This window comes from Anas platyrhynchos, chromosome 3 (assembly GCF_047663525.1).
Source record: "Anas platyrhynchos isolate ZD024472 breed Pekin duck chromosome 3, IASCAAS_PekinDuck_T2T, whole genome shotgun sequence".
Taxonomy (NCBI): Eukaryota; Metazoa; Chordata; class Aves; order Anseriformes; family Anatidae; genus Anas; species Anas platyrhynchos.
The window spans coordinates 20,099,353-20,118,425 of record NC_092589.1 but is presented as its reverse complement, the minus strand read 5'-3'; the positions used below and the strand labels follow the sequence as shown (position 1 = coordinate 20,118,425).

The window sequence follows — 19,073 nt, the reverse complement described above, 5'->3', positions numbered from 1 at the left end:
TTTCTTCACCAGATTGTTACACTTGCTGAATTTGTCTCAATTCAGCACAGGTGAGTGGTTATTTTTTAACACTGATTGCATGAACGCCTCAAAAACCTATGTAATTAAACTACATTGCTGGTTCTAAAAATGGCGTGACAGTGGAAACTTGTGAAGAAGAAGGGAGAAGTACCAGCCTTTCTCAGAGAGTGAGTCACTAGTTCTCCTAGAGATCATTCGCTTGCAGAAGCATAGCAAAAGCTGTTAACAGCAGAGGAAGCACCTCTAATGACTGGCCACTAAAGTTCAGGAAAACTTAGTAAGTTAAAAGCACACAGATCATAGAAAAAAATGAGTTTGAGAGCTTTAAAGCTCCCCCCAAAATTTGGGTTTGCTATAGAGGTAAATACATAAATGAAAGAACAGTAACTTCTAGCTTCAAGCACAGATCAGCATTTCCCTCACGTTATGACACCACTAATAGACTGATATTTGTGTATTTCCACATCCTAATTCAACTACTGGGTGGAAGACCATTTTTTCAGCCTTGTGAATCCCTTTACAGGACTTGTGCAGATAATAACCACAACACCAAAGCTGTCTTTTTGAAACATTACATTCTCATGATGGGCAATATGCTGATACCATGGTAATATACAATTCTAAACACATGCAGTACAATGCCAAAATGAGTAGTTCTGGGTACTGTTTAGCAGCCATGAAATATGCCTTGAGCCCTCTCCTGAGTGCTGTAATCTCAAGGCTCTCCTGAATTTCTGCCTCAAATATCCAGAGTGGTGCTGCCTTCACAGCCCCTTTGCCCTAGGAAAACTGAAGCAGCAAAGTGTATGCCCCATCCTTCCCTCAGCTTCTCTGAGAAGTGTCATACGCAGGGGCAGTGCCATGAAGCAGCTAGGGGATGTGCTGGGGGTAGAGGAGGATTTCTTCCTTAGGTGCTTGCCTGTGCTGCAGCCTCCACCTGCGGGATAAGAGATCCATGCCCTCCTTCCCTTCTTCTGCCTGTCCTAAAACACAAGCCCCTACAAACACCAGTAGTGACGTTTGCACACATTTGGCCATAGAGTACCATTTTCAGTACTCGCATTGCTAGCACTTTGCCACCTAACGCCACCACATTCTGGCTCCTTGCTTGGATTCACCCGTCACTTGTTGGTGTTCACCTGCAGATGACACAAACACAGCACTCGGTAGCAGCTCAGTGCCTTGCTCCTGCTGGTGGCACCGTGCTGATGATCTTTTAGCTCACTTCTTCCAGATCTGACTTCTGGAGAACCGACTCTGCAGGTCCTCCCCATCCAGGTTTACTTGTGCAAAGGAAGGCACTGAGCCAATGATCTACAGAAACAATTCTGTCTCCAACATATAAATCCAATTATTAGCATTTAAAGTACTTTTGCAGTTGGGATCTTGAATATTCTGGAATTTCTCTGTTATAAGCTTTGTGATAGAATTACTCCTTTTTCACAGAACTTCGCTTCACACCAGCTTGCTGCATCCCTCTCCCCATGCAAAACTGGTGAGAAAAGGCTTAAACTAAAGGCACAAACTGCATATGAACTTATACACCACTAACATTGTGATTGTTTAGGTTGTTAGTCTGAGCTCCCTTCTTCTGCCTTCACCACCCAGCTGCATCACGCAGCTTGCCAGAGGGCAAGCAGGTGCTTTCACAGCACTGAAAGCAAATGCCATTTAATCAGATTTATAAGTGTAGCATGGTTAGAACAACAGAGCTCCAAAATTTCAGTTATCTTGTCACAGAGTATGCTGCATTTAATTACAATTCTGGGTGAAAACTCAATTACAGTCCACTGCTTGACTATAAAAACTCTGCCAGAGAGAAGTCATGGGATTAAGCATAAACCTCAAAGTTTGATGGTTGTGAAGTCTCGTAGCTCTTTTAGAGACTTATTTTTACACCACCATAAAAGATTTCAAAAACAATTTTGCAATGCTCATTGTTATTATCCCTTATAAGTTAGAAGCAGAAAGTCACATGAAGACAGAGGTAAATCGATCTCAGTTTATCAGACTAAGTTTGTATCTTCATCTTAAGTACAGGACTGGAAGCGAAAGACCTAGGTGGAACAATAATTACAATGTAACTGGAAAACCAGCTTACCAAAAGTATTAAGAACAGGGGTGAAAGCACAGGACATTTTGAAACTTCCACGTTTCTAGCAGTGCACCAGCACTCCAGAAAGCTCCTTCTCTATTTGATGAGAGCAGAGAAACATCCCCTACTTGCACCAAACCTTGGCTTCTGCTGCGCTGACCTTGCTCCTATTTATCTATTGCCTTCAAAACATATGCACCATGTGCCTGCTTCGTGTGCCAGGCAGACACTTCATGTACCAATGGCCACACTGCTGGCAAGGGTCTGCACTACAGCACAACCCTAAGGGAAAAAGAGGAATGTACAACATTGTAGGAACTGTTACAGGTGAAGCAACAGACGTGTCAAACCTTTCTGGTGCTGCTCTAGGCAACATAAAGGTGGCAAAGAGAAGAAAAAAGTTAACTTCTTGAAACACACAGTAACTTCCCTAGAACATGGGTATGACAGAAGTAGGAACAGGCCATCTCCCACTAAGCCTCCTGTTACAGAAGCAGTTCGCATGTTCATGAGCTTCCATGGTGATGCACAAAACAGCGCCACTAAAAATATAAATTTACCTTGTACATATGTTTATCAAAACCATTAGATGCCCTAGTTTTAGCTGGACACACATTGGCAACTTCATTTAAAGTTTTACAGAGCTTCATGTAAACAGAGATGCTACAGCCAACACACAGAACAGAAAGCAAGTGACAGATCCTGAAAGAAATATAAAACTTCTTAGACGTCCCAAGTGATTTTTGTTTTTCATTTTTTGGAAAAGCCACTGTCAGAATAACTTTTACAAAGAACTGGTTATTAGTCTACACAGTCTCCTAAACTGCTGAATGGTTTAGTGATTACTCAGAGTAATTTTCTTTAAAGACTTAAAATTATTAAACTGAGACCCATTATCAAAATTCAACTATGTCATGACTATTGTTTATATAATCTTACAAGAGTACCATGTCAAGCCTTCCAGAAAAGAACCCTTCACCTGTAAATCCACCTTTGTGTCCTAATTAAATGAATGACAATGGATTCCCCACACAGATCAGTACAACAGAATCTTCACGCATAAACAAGTGAGTTATTTTTCCCCCCAGAAGAATAGAGCCCATAAAGCCAGATGTGAGACAGGCATTTCTCTGCCAGATCTTCCCCTACTCTGTGTCACTTCCAACACAATTGATTTCTCTCCGGAGAACTCTTGTGAATATCCAGATCCATATTCACACATAACCAATTCCATGCCAAAACAATTCCAAAACACCACAGCGCACTCCTAGAGCTGACAGTGCTCAAGATGACTACCATTTGGCGTGATGCAACATTTACTTTTCCACATTAAGCAACTGCAATACGTACTAGCTCATTTGTAATGGAATGCACACAGAGCTCTGTTCTACGTAAATAAGCAGGTGCAGATATACAACGTATTGTAACTCTCTACCACAGTGATTAATGTACGAACCTTCCTGCGTAAGTTAGTATGAATGTCAGATGTAAACAATACACAAATATCTCATGAGTGAGTCTGAAAGTCAATACTGTAAGATGCACACGTTCTAGAGGTGCTGTACAAAACCCTCCAACAGTAACGCCACTCATCTTGCAAAAACAGTGAAGTACTAGTCTGAAGGAAACATTTGTGTAAGTAGTCACATAGAAATAACATCTGCAAGTATCAATATGCATGACCTGCATGCAGGTGTGTGGCTGTATTCTATGTAGGCGATGTGTTTGTATTTGCTCAGTCCTTTCCACCTCAGTTATTACTTGCATCTCGCGCGCCATCCCAGGCCTACAAACTGCCTCTCACAAGGCCCATCCTTTCCTCTGTCATCCTCTGAATCTCCTTTACTCAGGCGCTGTCTTCAGCTATACGTGCCAAACTTAAAACACAGCAGCGATTGTAACAGCACACAACAGATTTCAGTTGCTGATTTCACGCCGTTCCCTGTCCTGTGGTCTCTCAGACTGAGTGCAGATCACAGCTCCTGCTTATCTGATCACTAGAAACAAAAGGATCCCAAAATACCTGTAAACAGGGTAAAGCAAAAACTGCAAGACAGAAAGGGCTAAAAAAAAATATATGTATTTCTTAATACCCTTCAAGTCAGCTTCGGGCCCTGTTCAGCCACTGGTAGGTATTAAGGAACCCTGGCGGCAGGGTGTTTCCCCCAGCCCCCAGAAAGCAGCAGTGCAGGTGCCTTATGGCACATGGTAGAAGTTAAAACTAGAATCCACAGCGCATAGGAACTGCCCCACTGATTGCTTTGGATGCCACTGGAGAGTATAAAGAAAGCGGGTTGAATTACAAATGATTTTTCCTTTACATACCCCCTTCTCCCCTCATATTCTCTTCTTGCTGGCACACCAGCACCTCCAATTACTCTCTGGCAGAACTTAGCCTTCCTAGATCTTAGTGTGTTCTCTAGAAGGAGACACGCCAGTAGACACATTTTACACTGAAAATTTCCTCTTCTGTAACACCTGCTGTACATTATGTAACAGATAATGTACGCTGCGTGTCAATCCCTGTATACAGAAGCGCGTATCTTACCTATGCGTGTTTATACCTACCCCTTGTTGACAATTACGCTCACAAAACCACCACAGAGGCACGCAGGTACCTGTGTGCTCCTCCTGCAGGACCCCCTCTCACCCCTCTCACCCCCTGGGCCCTCTCCCCTCACCCTCCCGCTGCCCCCGGGGCCGTGCCCTGCCCCCGGCTCCCCCCGCACACCTTCCCGAGCCCCTTCCCCCTCCACCCCCCGGCAGGGCGGCGGGCACGGGTGCAGCCCGGCGGCAGGGGCAGGGCGGGGCAGGGCAGGGCGGCGCCCCCAGCCCCGTCAGGACGGCGGCGGCCCGGCCCCAGCGCCCCCCGCCCGCCGCCCTCCCCGCACCGCCGCCTGGGCCGGGGCCTCGCCACCGAGGGGCGGCGGCGGCGGAGGCGGCGGGGGGAGAAGCCGGGCGGCCCCGGCTGCCGGGGAGGAGGCCGGGGGTGAGGCTGGGAGCCGCGGGGGGGAGGCGGGGGGCGGCGGGGCGCGGCGCGGCGCGGGGACTCACTCTCGTCAGGCAGCTGATCCAGCTCCGCCATCTTGAACCCGCCGCGCCGCTTTTTCAAAGGCTGCCTGGCGCGGGGCATTGTGGGGGAGGAGACGGGGCCTTGCGCGGGGCGGCGCCGCCGAGGTGTGAGGGGAGGAGGGGAGGGGGGGAAATGGCGGCGCCTGCGCGGGGCGGGAACTGAGGAGCAGCCCTGAGGAGCCGCCCGGCACACAAACAAGCCCTCGCCCTCTGAGGGATGGGTTGTGTCCGCCCTGAAGGGTGGCAGCGCCTTTGCTCCTCACGGGCTGCCCTCACGCAGCCCTGCCCAGCACACCTGAGAACTCCGTGTGCTAGTTTTGCTCTTGTGGGTCCGTCAGGGACCGACAGCACAGCGCATGGTAAAGTTTCTGCAAGAAAGCTCGTTGTACAGACACAGGCATAAACCACTAACAGCTCTCTGAAGACACAAAAACACAGAAGTGTGTAGACAGACTGGAGTGTTCATGGTGGTAATTGGTAACCAACTCCTATGACTAAGCACTACGCCAGGCTGAATCACACAGAATCACAGAATCTCTAGGTTGGAAGAGACCTCAAGATCATCAAGTCCAACCTCTGACCTAACACTAACAGTCCCCACTAAACCATATCCCTAAGCTCTACATCTAAACGTCTTTTGAAGACTTCCAGGGATGGTGACTCCACCACCTCCCTGGGCAGCCCGTTCCAGTGCCTCACAACCCTCTTAGTAAAGAAGTTCTTCCTAACATCTAACCTAAAACTCCCCTGGTGCATCTTAAGCCCATTCCCCCTCGTCTTGTCACCAGGCACGTGGGAGAACAGGCCACCCCCCACCTCGCTACAGCCTCCTTTAAGGTACCTGTAGAGAGCGATAAGGTCGCCCCTGAGCCTCCTTTTCTCCAGGCTGAACAAGCCCAGTGCACAAAGTGCACAAAGTGCAAGTAAAGTGGATAGATGCAAAAAGAGTGTAGGCATGTACCAAATAAAGTAGTTGCAAAAAAATAAACAACATTTGCTATTTCAAAGGCAAAAACTACCCAGCATTAAACCTTGTAGTTTCCCCTTCTAATAAAAACATGTCCACCGCCTAAATAAAGACTCAACACAGACAAGACCTTACAGGGTTGGGTGAACAGTAAGATGTTAATGACACTAACACTCATTTATTTCAGCTAAGCTTCCCTTGTACCAGGGGTTGCATGTTAATGCTCAGCTAGGAGTGGTGACACAGACTTCCACATTTGACAGAAGACACAGATCGCTAGCAAGATTTTTACTGCTGTGCTTTGTAAACCTTGTCATCAGGTCTCCTTGTGCTGAAAGCAGGAGTTGCTGACTGGAGCCTCCCCAGTGCTCAAGTGCTGACCAAGGCAAGGAATTTTCACAGGAGGGGGAGAGTTTGTGTGTAAAGGGGTTGTACAATGCCATCACATTTTGCAATACTCTTTAGAGCCTGGATTTCTAGGAGACAAATAAATTAGAACCCCCCAAAACTAACACCTTTCATAGTTTTTACCTTGTGACAAACCTAGAAAATGGATGAAAAAGCTAACAGATTTCAACAGTCATCTTAAAAATTACTAGGCCAGAAGGTAGGATTCGACTCCCAACAGTAGGTATTACACTGGTTATTCCTGGTGCTGCATTTGAAAATATTGAGCAGAAGCTGTTACCCTTTCAATACAGTGAATGACAATAATCAAGCATGCCATAAGGATTCCTGCCATAATATATCATTCATATCTTGTCCTTATTTGACTGCTGCAGAATCTCGGGATTTTTATTTCTATTGTGCATGCCATTTCAAAGTCACACAAACATTACTCTTTGACATAGCTGTACCCAGTGCCCCTTGATGGTCTGTAAATAAAAACAAATTTTTAGTGTCCTTCTTCCAGCAAATTTGCAATTCACACTCAGTATAATTGTGTAATTTCCACATCACCTGACAGACATACACCAAGAACATCTGTGCACACTGCTAACAACCTGTCATTAGGTATCGCTGACTCACCTGCTTTGCACAGATGGCAGAAGATCTTTAAATTGGCTTCAGTCATGCTATTAACTTTCCCAGAGTGTCATGGTAGGTGATTACTGTTAATAGTATGTGCCAAAATGCTACAAAGAGCACTTCCACACTCCCATTTTTCCCCAGTTATTGCAGATGACATTAAGATAGTGGTTACAACACCTACTAATCAATCTGCTCATAGCCTTGTTAGCACTGTACAGGTAGTCTTACATCCCAGGGACAGAAGACAGCTAGGGTGTCATTTCCTGACATACCCTAGGCAGGCCCTGGTAGCAGGAAGAAAGGCACAACTAGCAAAAACCATGAGTGTGCTCTTCAGTTACTGAAGCACATTCTTGTGAAGTCTGAGTCCCCCTGTATTAATAACCTTATGCAATCAGAATTTGCAATGAGGGGGTGGGGGAAGCAGTACTTTCTCCTCTCAGAACTCGGGAAGTCATTCCTTCTTCTTGCATTCAGGCTGCACTTGCATCTCACTTGCTGTAAAACTGTGCATTGGCTTGTATGATACGTCCGCACTGGAATGAGCAACAGTAAGTCATCTTTCTTTGTATTTCTCCTTGTAGGTTACACTACATCTTCAATTTCTGCAGATGTAGCCTGGTGTTTACTTTAAAGTAAAAGGGCACCAAGGTCAGCTGCATGTAACTCCATAGCAGCAAAACTTTTTTTTATTTTTTTAAGTTGTAACAGAAGGAATGAGAATATAATACTCAGTGGCCTCACCGTGTAATTTAAGCCCATTTAAGCAAAAGTCTAAGAAAGATATAGATGGCACCAGAACCTGCTTTTGGGAAAAGTATATCTGCTTCCATTTGGACAAGATGGTAGCAGAAGCACCCTGAATTCCTCCTTAGAGTGTCCCATCCCACTATCTTTTACTGCTATGTTTGCAGGGTTAGATATACTTGTTTGTGCTGCAATTAAAACTGAGTAACACATACATGTTGTAAGGTACTCCTTGCGCTGTTGCAGTAGCATAACAAACACTTATAGCCATTGCTCAGTGCAGGACATTCTTAGAGCAAGAAAGGACTTTGAGCCACCTCTACTACAGGTGATAGAGGGAAAATCAAAAGGCATCTACCTTTACTTCCTGGTCCAAAACTGAACTGTAAGCTGGGAGTTTGTGGGAAAACAATTCTACCTTGAATAAATGGAACCAGTTCTCACATTCTCTTTCAGAAATTGACCAGATTACATGTAAGTCTTAAATGACAAATCAACAAAATTATATACCCATACCTCATTTCAGGTTGTGACAAGTGAAACTTGCCCTGTTACATCCAAAGTCAACTTAAGGCTTCATTAAGATTTAAGTCTACAACAACCAACTTACATCATGTTGAAGGTAGATATTTAAAAGAGGTTTATTGGGGCCAATACTAAATTCAAACAGCTACAAGTTCATTTTCCATGTTTACCACACCAACCGTTGACAGATGAAGCCTCAGTGGAAAATTTTCATTTCACCGTGACTTCCTGAGATGCGACTACAGATTTTAATGTTTGGCATCTGATCTTCAGAGAAATGATATTTTCAAGAACATTCCAGCAAATACATTTAAATCATTACTCAAAGTCAAAACAATTTGCAAGTTTTGAAACATAAAGCTGTTAGTATGAAATTAGCTTTTATTTTTTACCTCAAAATAAATGCACATTTATCATTTATTCAAATGAAAACTGCAAAAGGGTATCGTAATCAAGTGGGAACCTTAACAGAACAAACATCACAAACATCTTCAAGTTCTTTGACGTTTCCCATCTCTGGCTAAAAAACACAAGATTGAGTCTTTTTTCTTTTTTCCTAAACTTTTTGTCAATTTTGTTTGTTCAATTAAAAGAAACACTTGATAGCCCCACAGTTAGAAGTGGTATAAAACAAAACCAGCTAATCATTCTCATCAGAATTCAGGTCCACATGTTGCCAAACATTTATATAAAACTTCCACTAACTGTCGTACTAAATAGGATTTAGTAACCGCTTCTGTAGTTTAGCTCTTGGTATCTTGACAAAAGAAGTCAATGTTTAAGTATGTCAGAAGTCAACGCTATAGTGTAACTACAGTATAACTCTAACAGGGCTTCTAAATACTGTTCACCAGAGTGATGTCTTATAGTTGAATTTCAGTTTCAGCAGGTACTTCAGATTTACCTGAGCAACATCATACACAATGTATCTAGGAAGAATGTTAAGGAACAATTCAAGCTGTTTGATATTAGTAACACAGAAAAACATAGTCAAACTCCACCTTTGAACTTAAGCTACAATACTGTAACATGCCTGTGTGATTAAGCAGTTCTAATAGCTTAAACTCAGAATCTTTTAAGTTTTACTTTTCTTTGAATCCAAAGGTGTTCTTATATAACAGTTAGAAGCTGGCAACTAACAGCCACGTGCAGAATCAATAATGTAGTAGGAAACCTCAGTGGCAGGCATGTGAACTGACTGAGGTACAGAGCTGTAGTTCTTGAACATTATTTCTGTCAGGCAGACATAACAGACAGTGGCTTTCCTCCTATTTAAAGAGTGGAAGAACATAGACTAGATGAGATCTTCAGTTACATACCTGACATTCCTCAAGTTACGTGTAGTTCTACTACTAAGGACTTTGTGCTGGAAGGTAATTTCCTCCAAAAAAAAAAAAAAAATCTCCCCAGAGAAGAGCTCTACAGCAACTGGTAGCATTAGAATGTTTTGTGACCGCACTGTACCATTATATTTTTTCAGAAGACAGTTTGAAGTCCATCTTGCCTATTTTTTATAACACTTTAGGTCCAGAAACTTACCTCTGATCCCAACTCTAGATGAAAAGCATCCCCAGTAAACACAGGGTAAGTATGAAGTAAATGCACATAATGTTATCTTAATTACTTATTAACTGCATTTTCCTATCATCTGACCAATACAGCTAAAGTACTGAAGAAAATTCAAGATAAAGCCAGTACTGCTGCGAGTTCCATTGCCATGACTGCTTCTAAGAGAAAAACTTACCAAGGGAGAATTCAATTTCTACATAGCCCAGAGGTAGTATTAATTAGTTATTTGTATCACTGATAGTGAGCAAGTAGTAGCCAGTCTTTTCACTGAGACTACATGACTTATTCTCATGACCTCTCGTGAATGTAGAACGCACGTTGATTTGGGGATACTTCTGACTAGAAAGAGACTTAAAGGCTACATCTCTGATAGGCGTTTTGAGGTTTACTATAATATTTGTAAAGGATTTGGGGAACACAAAAGAAGCTGTGTGATAAGAGACTACAAGTCACACAGCCTGCTCCCCCATCTCCTCCTAGCTAAGCTGATGTTCCTTGAGGAAGAAGCCACACTGGAGTGATGTGAAACCACAGGCTGCATTCCACTTCTCTTGTCCTGGCATGCCTCTGGGCGAGGTACTACTTGGCAGCATCCCTAGGCCACTCCAATACCTTCAGCTACTGAGTCCCATTGGGACAACAGCTATTTGCTACGTATACTGTTTCTCTTTTTTTTGCAAGATAACAATTTAAGCGAGGCATCTCTAAAATCAGCTTTGAAAAAAAGGAGTCTGAGTACTCAAAAGCAGTTCTAAAAGAAATAAAACACTCCATGGCAAGAACTCCTGACTGACACTAGCAAGATCCCACTGAACTCAACAACACTCATACACAATGTGCAGCCAACATAATAGCAAAGGATACTCGTTATATAGAAGACAGGTATCATTAATTCCTGTTGAGATTCCATTCCCTAAGGGAACCTCCACACCATCAAGGCTGGTAGTAGCTGTGGGATCAGGTGCAGTTTTGCCCAAGCCTAGAAAGGGAAAACATTTTAGTTAGAAATCTTGAAGGCAAATACATACTTCACACATAAAGAAACTCAGCCAGCCAAATATTACTCCACATGTATGGTCAAATGCTGACCAGGAACAGAAGTATCTTAAAAAGAACACAAAGGATATAGTCTAGTTACTCAACCCAGCATCACCATGTTTATGGTAGTTGTACTCTGCTGTATTTAGTGAAAATTGCACAGTTTGCTGTTAGCTTTGGTCATACAGATCAGATGATTAAAATGGATCAGACTACACTTACAGCTTTCATATCCTAGCATGAATACGTGCACATTGTAACATTTTCAGAAAGTTTTAACAAATCAATTCTTAGTTTTTAAACTCTTCGTTACAAACCTAATTTGACCTAATAATATGATTTAGCTTTTTCTCAGTGCATATTTAATTCAATTTTAGAAAACTAATTTTAAGCCTCTCAAAAACAAATAGTTTAAGCAAAGCCACTCATTACTGAATGTTACTGTTTTCCTCTTTCAATCTCTGTACAGAAGATAGTTGTGATCATCATTTCTTCTGTTTGAATTAGACAGTCTTTTTTTTTTCCTCCAGTGCAATATACTGCTACTTCTTGGTGATAGAGATGTAAACAGCTGTTCTACCTGAACTTTTATTCTTAGCCTTTCCCTTCTCTCCAAGCTTCCAGAGCACTTTGAAAGCTGAACAGTTATTCCTCTGATCTATCAAACCTCTCACCTTTCTACTAACATATATAGCATTGTTATGATGAAAGTAAGAAGTTGGAGAATACACACTGCTTTTTCTCTTGTGTTTGATCAAACAAAAGTCTCCTCCTGAACTTGAGACAGCCCTTTAACTTCAGCTTTAGTGTGCTAACTCCCATCTCAAAACACTCAAATATCGTCAGATGTAATCATAAGGCAACATTATGCAAACTCTTAAAGAACAGCAGCTACAAGATTCCTATAGTTCTTTTCACTAAGCAGAGAACCAAAAGGGGACTTTGCCATCAACAACAGATTACCAGTGACAACTGCTAACTGCTAATACTTACCTTTCACACTGTGTTTTCCCTTGGGCAATTTTGTTATGTGAGAAGCATTCTTTAGCTCATACCTGGAAGCACAAAGAGCACACAATGGCATTTTTAAGTTCATCTTTAACTATCTTGGTGGAAGAAAAAAACACTTTTTCAAGCTTAAGTGTATTGTGAGTTAAATTCTACTCTTCTGAAATTCAGAGGCCTTTCATCTTTGTCTCAGTGTCGAATTTTAATGATATTGGCATTTAAGACAAGATTCTAGACTTGCAACATGTTCCCCCTTCCCTCCCACAAGTTCTTATTTGAAGAAAAAAAAACATCTTATTTTTAAAGAAATAAAAGTGCTCTATTTTCACACTGAAAAGGCTTGCAATTTTTACATTAACTTCTATCATGACACCTGAAGTAAGGAAACGCTTTTCATCAGTTACTTACATGTTTCCAAGTGCAACTTCTCCCAGTAGTATTAACCCGATGGGATCAGCTTGAGATGTGTGACAGTAGTTAGCACTCTTGGACACCATGTCTGCAAAATAGATGCCTTTCCCAAACATGTAGCCAGTCTGCAAACAACAAAGGAGGGGGAATAAAAAAAAATTGAGACATTAATAGAGGTAGCATTGAATCCACCTGGCTGGGCTCCCAGGAGAGCACAGCTGCACCTCTAGCTCTTGTAGACACCGTCCAGCAACCTGCTCTGGACACCCAGTGTTGTTCTGCTCAGAGATCACATTGGGTACTTCCCACAGAAATTCTCCTATTTAGGTTCTGACAGTCACCATCTCTGGGAGGCAGCTAGAGACGTTTAACATACCACAGGAGCTTCAGGGGGAGCTATCCGGAGACCCTGCGAGAGGATACCAGCAAAGTTGGTGGTGCGGGAGCCATGCCACAGCAGCTGGCGGTTATGAAGCTGCTTAAAGGGCTTGTAGCGCTGACTCTCTCCTTCACGCTCAATCCTGAAGATCTTCAATTCAAAATGGGATAGGAGAAAAAGAAAAAAATAAGTAAATAAACCATTACCTGCACGCAAGTAATCAGATTAAAAATTGCCCAGTCTGGAATATACACCAATCAGCTATGAAAAACGATCTACATGGCTTTCAGTATTTGCAGCTTGCTATGTCATGTTAGCAAAAGTAGCAGCTTTGATCACACAGTCAGTGATATTAATTATTTCTTCAGCCTACCTTCGACATTTTCCCGAGACCATAGTTTTCTGAAAAATCATTTAAGGAACCCAGGCTTAGTTTCAGAAGACTATTTTTTTATGAAGCAATTCAAAATGAAATAGAAGCACCTCAGTAAGCTTAGATTTATCTCTGCCTAAACTTTTGCTAATCTATTAAATACCAATTGGTCTATCAAACTACGCCTTCCAGAAGGGAAACAAGATAAGGTACTCAAAGAGAAACCACAAACAAGTTGGTAGGCTCATAGATGCCAATCTTCACAAACTAAAAACACAGTATTGCCACACTTACATCCACAACTTTGAGGTCATATGCATTGTGAGTAGCAGCATGGGTATTTTTCACATATTGTTTAATAATCTTGGCTTCCTCTGAATCTTTGTCAACAACCTGAAAAGAGGTAAATTAGAAGTTTCTTTAGAATATAAATTAGTAGGCTTCTTGTAAGATGAGGACACCCACCCTACACTTGCAACTCCCCATTTTATCATTTGTGAATTTTTTTTTTCCTAGATAGAGAAGATACACTGATATACAGAGAGCACTTAAGCAGAGAATGGCTGACAGGTGAAGTGGGAAGGCAGCTCTGGAAGTCTACACGACTTCCAATAGCCCTGCTCAAAGCAGGGTCAGCTGTAGCAGGTTGCCAAGGGCTGACTCCAGTTACGCTTTGAAGATCTCCAAGGATGGAGCCTCAACAGCCTCTCTGGGCAACCTTTTCTAGTGTTTGACCACCTTTGCAGTAAAAAAAAGTTGAAACACAGGAAATTCCATTTAAATTTGTTCCCATTGCCTCTCATGCTGTCAGTGGACTCCCTGTCTTTTCTACTCTCTTCCACAACCTGTTATTTATACACATTGATAAGATACCCACCAAACCTTCTTTCCTGCAGGTTAAAAAGCCTAAGCTCTCGTAGTATCACCTTGTACAAAGTATGCTCTAGTCCCTTAATCATCTCACTGGCCCTTATTGAACTCATGCCAATACATCTGTCCACTTAAAAAGTTTACTTGATCTGTTGCACTCCAAACCAACAAGACGTCAGGTTGCACTCCTGGTCACTCATTTCCTTTACCTTAATATCAGTTCGGAGCTTTTCGTAGTTGATGTCAATTGGGTCTTTATCTCCATCTTCATTCCCACCTCTTAGAAGGCTGTAAGCAACCTCAATATCAAGCAAGTTGTCCAACATCTGCACTTTAGCCTGAATAATTTAAAGAGTTTTATTTATTTGTGCCCTTGCAACGTTCAGAATATCTCTGCAATACCCCCAAATTATAAAAACGTATGTGAAGCACATGCCAGGCACTGGCACCTAACAAGACCGCCTTTTACATACATACATGAAAATATATTTATGGATATTCACACACACATAAAAATAGATTATGATATTAAACATATCTCCTGATATCTTATATCTGTGTGTATAAATACGCGGATTATATATATGTGCACATATACAAAAAAGCTATTCTGAAAAAAAACTCAAGCTTAACCCCATGCTTTTGTGAGGTTAAAACAAATCTTCAAACCTCAAAAAGTTTCTGCGTTAGATGTCTGGTATTAGATCTGGTTGCCTGCAAACAGCGTATTGTTTCTTATCATTACCTGAATGTATTCTAAGTTATTTAGGAGAGGTGGTTTCTTCATTCCGAAGTCATGAGGAATCAGAGTATAGAAGCGGTTGGAGAGATCCAAGATCTGAGATTCAGAACCATTGTCAGAAACTGCCTACACAAGAAAACAAGCATTAAAGAAAATGATCAAGCATGGCAGAATAAGGCTCCATAGCAACAGACACACACAAGATACTTGAGAACTAATAAATAGAAGCAGCAATACAAATCATGTTAATGTTGAACTCCCACAGGAGTAAAAGGGGCAATTGTATGTAATCAGTTTGCATGTAGTAAGTCGCTGTACCTACCTAGAAATATACAGAACTTCTGGCATTAGAAAAATCTATTAGGGACTATTTTGCTTTCCAGAAAACAAAGTCTACATGTGGAAGGTATGTGTGCACATGCTCAGCTAGGTACTCTAGCAATTGAAATAACTTCTTGTATCTATGCTTTCCCAAGGAGTCCATGACAAAAAAGAAAAAGGGGGTATGCTGATACACTTTTGCAAGCTGTTCAGGAAGCACTATGCAGTGATTCTTAGAACGGTCCAGATAAATGTGTAAATATTCTTCTGAGTCAACCAGACATTTATTCTCATAGTCAGACTCCTCTGGGGTGAAAACTCCAGCTCACTGCTAGACCAAGATACCCGTTTAATTCGCTCCACTGTCATTTATGTCAACAGCAAGTCTGTCTCAGCCTGAATTTTGTGCTAGAAAAGCTAGAAATATACCTATGTACTATCTAAACATCTACAGTAGTGAAGAGAACTAACTAGTTACCCATGGAAACCACATCATCTTCTCTACCTAGAAACACCTCAGATCTTTTCCTAAATCACTAATAATTTCACTTTCAACAAAAAGGCTTTCCCCTTTTATTTTAAGATAGATGACACCTCTTTCCATTATCTTTTAAGTTATGGACTAGGAAAGAAACCACGCACACTCATACACCCCTCAGCATTCACCCCACTCCAAGCTCAGAACTCTCTTGCTCTAACATCTCTTTCATGCTCACCTGCTGAACCTCATTAAGGATGGAGTATGCACTCTGGATCTGTCGCTTGCTCAGTTTTCCCAGTGGCATCTTCTGCAGGTCAATCTGATGAAGATTTAAACAATTAAAACAGGATTTCACAACGCTGAAACCATTGCAACACAGTCAAATGTGAATAGGTTACAAGGCGCTTCATATTCATTGTTGAAAAACAAAACAAAAAGAAACAAAGTTAAAAGAGATGTCTTGGCTATTGATTTATTTCATATGGTGCTGTTGCTTTTGTATTGATGGATCTTGAGAGAGTTTCACATTTGCGTTAAACGCTTGCATAATTAAGGACTGTCTGAATACAAAAGCATGTATCAAAAGTTGACTCCAGTGGAGTTGTTTACAAAGGTCATACACATCCCCTCTGGACTCTTGATAGTACTCACTATACACCCAGCAAGTCAAAATAGCATTTAGTTAATCTGATGGGTTTAAAATTCAGCTCAAAGACAGAAGATCCAATGAAACCATGTACTATCTGGATAAGCTGTCCATTATTGACTCACTACAAAGCTAGGAAATCCAGCTGTATGAAAATCTTCTCTGCAAGCTGAACTCTTCTAACACACAGAGATTAGTTTGAAAGCCTTATGGTGATTTTTTTTTTTTTAAATGGAGATTTTAAAGGAGATACTCCTAGTTGCAGCTACGCATACATATAGTCAGGGACTAAGAAAAGCCAAGATGGACTGCAGAAAGAGAAGAAAGGCTTCAAAACTGATCATGTCTTGGGGACACTCTTGAGATTAATACTGCCAGGTGCACTGACGGTAACAGCACAGATCAAATTATGGAAAAAAAAGGGTATCATTACAACAAGTGAGAAATAAAACAACAACAAAAAAATAGAGCTTGGCCCAGTTCAAAAAGGGATCTAGACTTTGACAAGGCAATTCATTAACGCTTGTATCAACTGGCAACACTTGAAGTCTGAGCTGCATGCTCGTTTTCATGCTAAATTAGTGGCAGCATTGCCCAAAAAATCTGGTTTACCCCTTATAACAAAGACCACACCTATGTTTTAAAAGCTGTGTGCATCAAAACTAAACTACTATTTCCAGTGCTTGGCAAATTCTGGTCAGACTTCTGCGCTTCTTTTAATGCTGATCTAAAACCGACACTTATTTCTGGCAAGCATGATGCACCCTGGATTGCAAAGATCTTGCTTCTGGCTGTGTAAGTGCAAATAAGTAGAGAAAGGAAGGTTAGAAGTGAAAAACATGAATGTGTGTGGTCACCTCAAATTCCACCATTGCTTTCTTCATGCTCTCCACATCAAAGATCATCTTAATAAGGTCTTGGATTGGCTTAGCAAGTTTTGATTTAGTTCCAGCACCCACTGTGAGTTTCTTGACAGCTTCTTCATCCTGGGAAGAAGAAATAGTATTAGAAATAGCAAAGTCACAAAGGATAAAGGTGATACACTGGCTGCCATGGTAACAAATTAAACTCAATTTAGTGTATGCATACTATTATTAGACTGAAATTCATAGGGAGTGTGGGACACTGCTCTGACATTCTGGAGCAAAGTGGCTTCAAAAATCCACTTATTCTGTAACTTAGCAGACCTTATCTCATGAGGGAGAATTGTGAAAGGTAGAATTGTAGAATCAAGGAACTGCACCCTGTGTGCATCTCTGGTTTACCTCAAGGAAGAGGTCATTTACTTTTTCTGGAAGCTTTCTGCTACATAAAGACCTTGATATGAAAAAAAGACTGTTTACTTCATTGTTTTATGACAAAATACAGAGGTAATAATTAATTTCACTAAGTTCTTATAATAAAAACTGTCATAGATGAGTACAGGAGTCATCAGTTAGCCACAATACCATCCAGGTACTTGCATGGATAGAGCATTTCACCAATGAAGCATCTGCCAGATGCTACGCTGTCACTGTACACTGCAGTGTAACAGACAGTTGCTGCAATATTCAAATTTCCAGAAATAAAGCTAAGCACTGGGTGCTTCATACTGAAAGAAGTCATCCAGTAATGTGGCCACAGAAAAATGTAATGTCTTAAAAACAGGTCCTCTGATGTCTTTATAGCTATTAAACAGCATTCAACTATGTCATCTGAAAATAGTTTAAGTTATAGGTAAATCTTTAAATAAAGACACAAACCCCAATGGGTAGGAGAAATAGAATTCTTATTTTGCTTAGCTGTCTAAATAGCCAAATCCTACTGACAACGAGTGATTTTTCTCAGATGCAGAAGACAGATGAGAAGTCGCTATTTAAATAAAATAAAATGGTGTTTTCAGACAAGGGAGTATGTGAACTGACTGCTCATTTAATTTAAAATTAACATCTGTAAAATTACAAAGAGTAAACAAGAATAATTGCTAAACAAACTTCAGTCTTGACAACGGAAAACAGACTAGTTTACCAACACATCTACTTTAATCTTTACACACGACTGCTCTCATTTGATCTACAGCTCTACAGCTCTATTTCTCTAGCGGAAAGAATAGGCACTAGTTACTTTACTAACAAAGTAAACTGACCAAGGAGTAAGAATCTCAATATCCCCCTGACTGGACACTTTTTCATACAACGCTATGAAAAAAAAATTATATATTTAAACATACCCATAACAGTACACACAGTAGCATGTATTTGTCCTCCCAGTGGTCTCCCTATGCTTATATGAATAACCCGTGCAATGAAAACATCTGCGCTTCATTCCTCAAACTTGTTAAAGTGTAAATGATCCAACAGGGAGCGCGTTACAGGAAAGCAGCTGAGCAATGCTCCAGCTGGCACAGGGACACTTCACAGTTACCTGTCCATAATCTATTTCCAGTGGGTAGAACTTTTTGGGATATTTAGTGAAGTTCTTCGAATGCCACGAATTGCCGGTTTTCTCTTCATACAAGTTAAGGAAGTGTTCAACAGCATCTTCTTTTGATGGCATCTGCTCCAGCTTGTTACTCCCAATTACAGTGCCCACACGACCCCAGGATCTAAACACCCAGTACCTACAGAAGTGAAACATGAGAAAAAAAACAACAGATATAAGATTTCTGACTCTAGATCTCAGTACAATTTAAACTGATTCTGCAACAATCATACAACTGTGAATCAGCCATTTCCGTACCATGAATTTAAGGGGAGACATTCTACAGGAGAGCAGCAGAAGAGCCACCACAGAGCAC

General features: G+C 41.4%; 2 protein-coding genes across 3 annotated transcripts in view; both read right to left on the bottom strand.

The window, feature by feature from the left end:
* Positions 1-5,280, bottom strand: part of LIN9 (lin-9 DREAM MuvB core complex component) — a 40,060-nt gene extending 34,780 nt beyond the window's left edge. For both annotated transcript variants that reach the window (XM_038177224.2, XM_038177225.2), the window contains exon 1: positions 5,171-5,280. In XM_038177224.2, coding sequence (XP_038033152.1) covers positions 5,171-5,249 — 79 coding nt within the window. In that variant the 5' untranslated portion in view covers positions 5,250-5,280. The remainder of the gene's footprint in view (positions 1-5,170) is intronic.
* Positions 5,281-8,550: 3,270 nt separating this feature from the next.
* PARP1 (poly(ADP-ribose) polymerase 1) overlaps positions 8,551-19,073 on the bottom strand; it is a 28,384-nt gene continuing 17,861 nt past the window's right edge. Inside the window, exons 13-23 of the mRNA XM_038177158.2 lie at positions 18,701-18,896; positions 17,155-17,283; positions 15,887-15,970; positions 14,853-14,975; positions 14,317-14,445; positions 13,532-13,630; positions 12,862-13,014; positions 12,483-12,610; positions 12,060-12,121; positions 10,893-11,007; positions 8,551-9,388 (exon numbers count right to left, since the gene is read on the bottom strand). Of these exons, the coding sequence (XP_038033086.2) occupies positions 9,307-9,388; positions 10,893-11,007; positions 12,060-12,121; positions 12,483-12,610; positions 12,862-13,014; positions 13,532-13,630; positions 14,317-14,445; positions 14,853-14,975; positions 15,887-15,970; positions 17,155-17,283; positions 18,701-18,896 (1,300 nt within the window). The 3' untranslated portion in view covers positions 8,551-9,306. The remainder of the gene's footprint in view (positions 9,389-10,892; positions 11,008-12,059; positions 12,122-12,482; positions 12,611-12,861; positions 13,015-13,531; positions 13,631-14,316; positions 14,446-14,852; positions 14,976-15,886; positions 15,971-17,154; positions 17,284-18,700; positions 18,897-19,073) is intronic.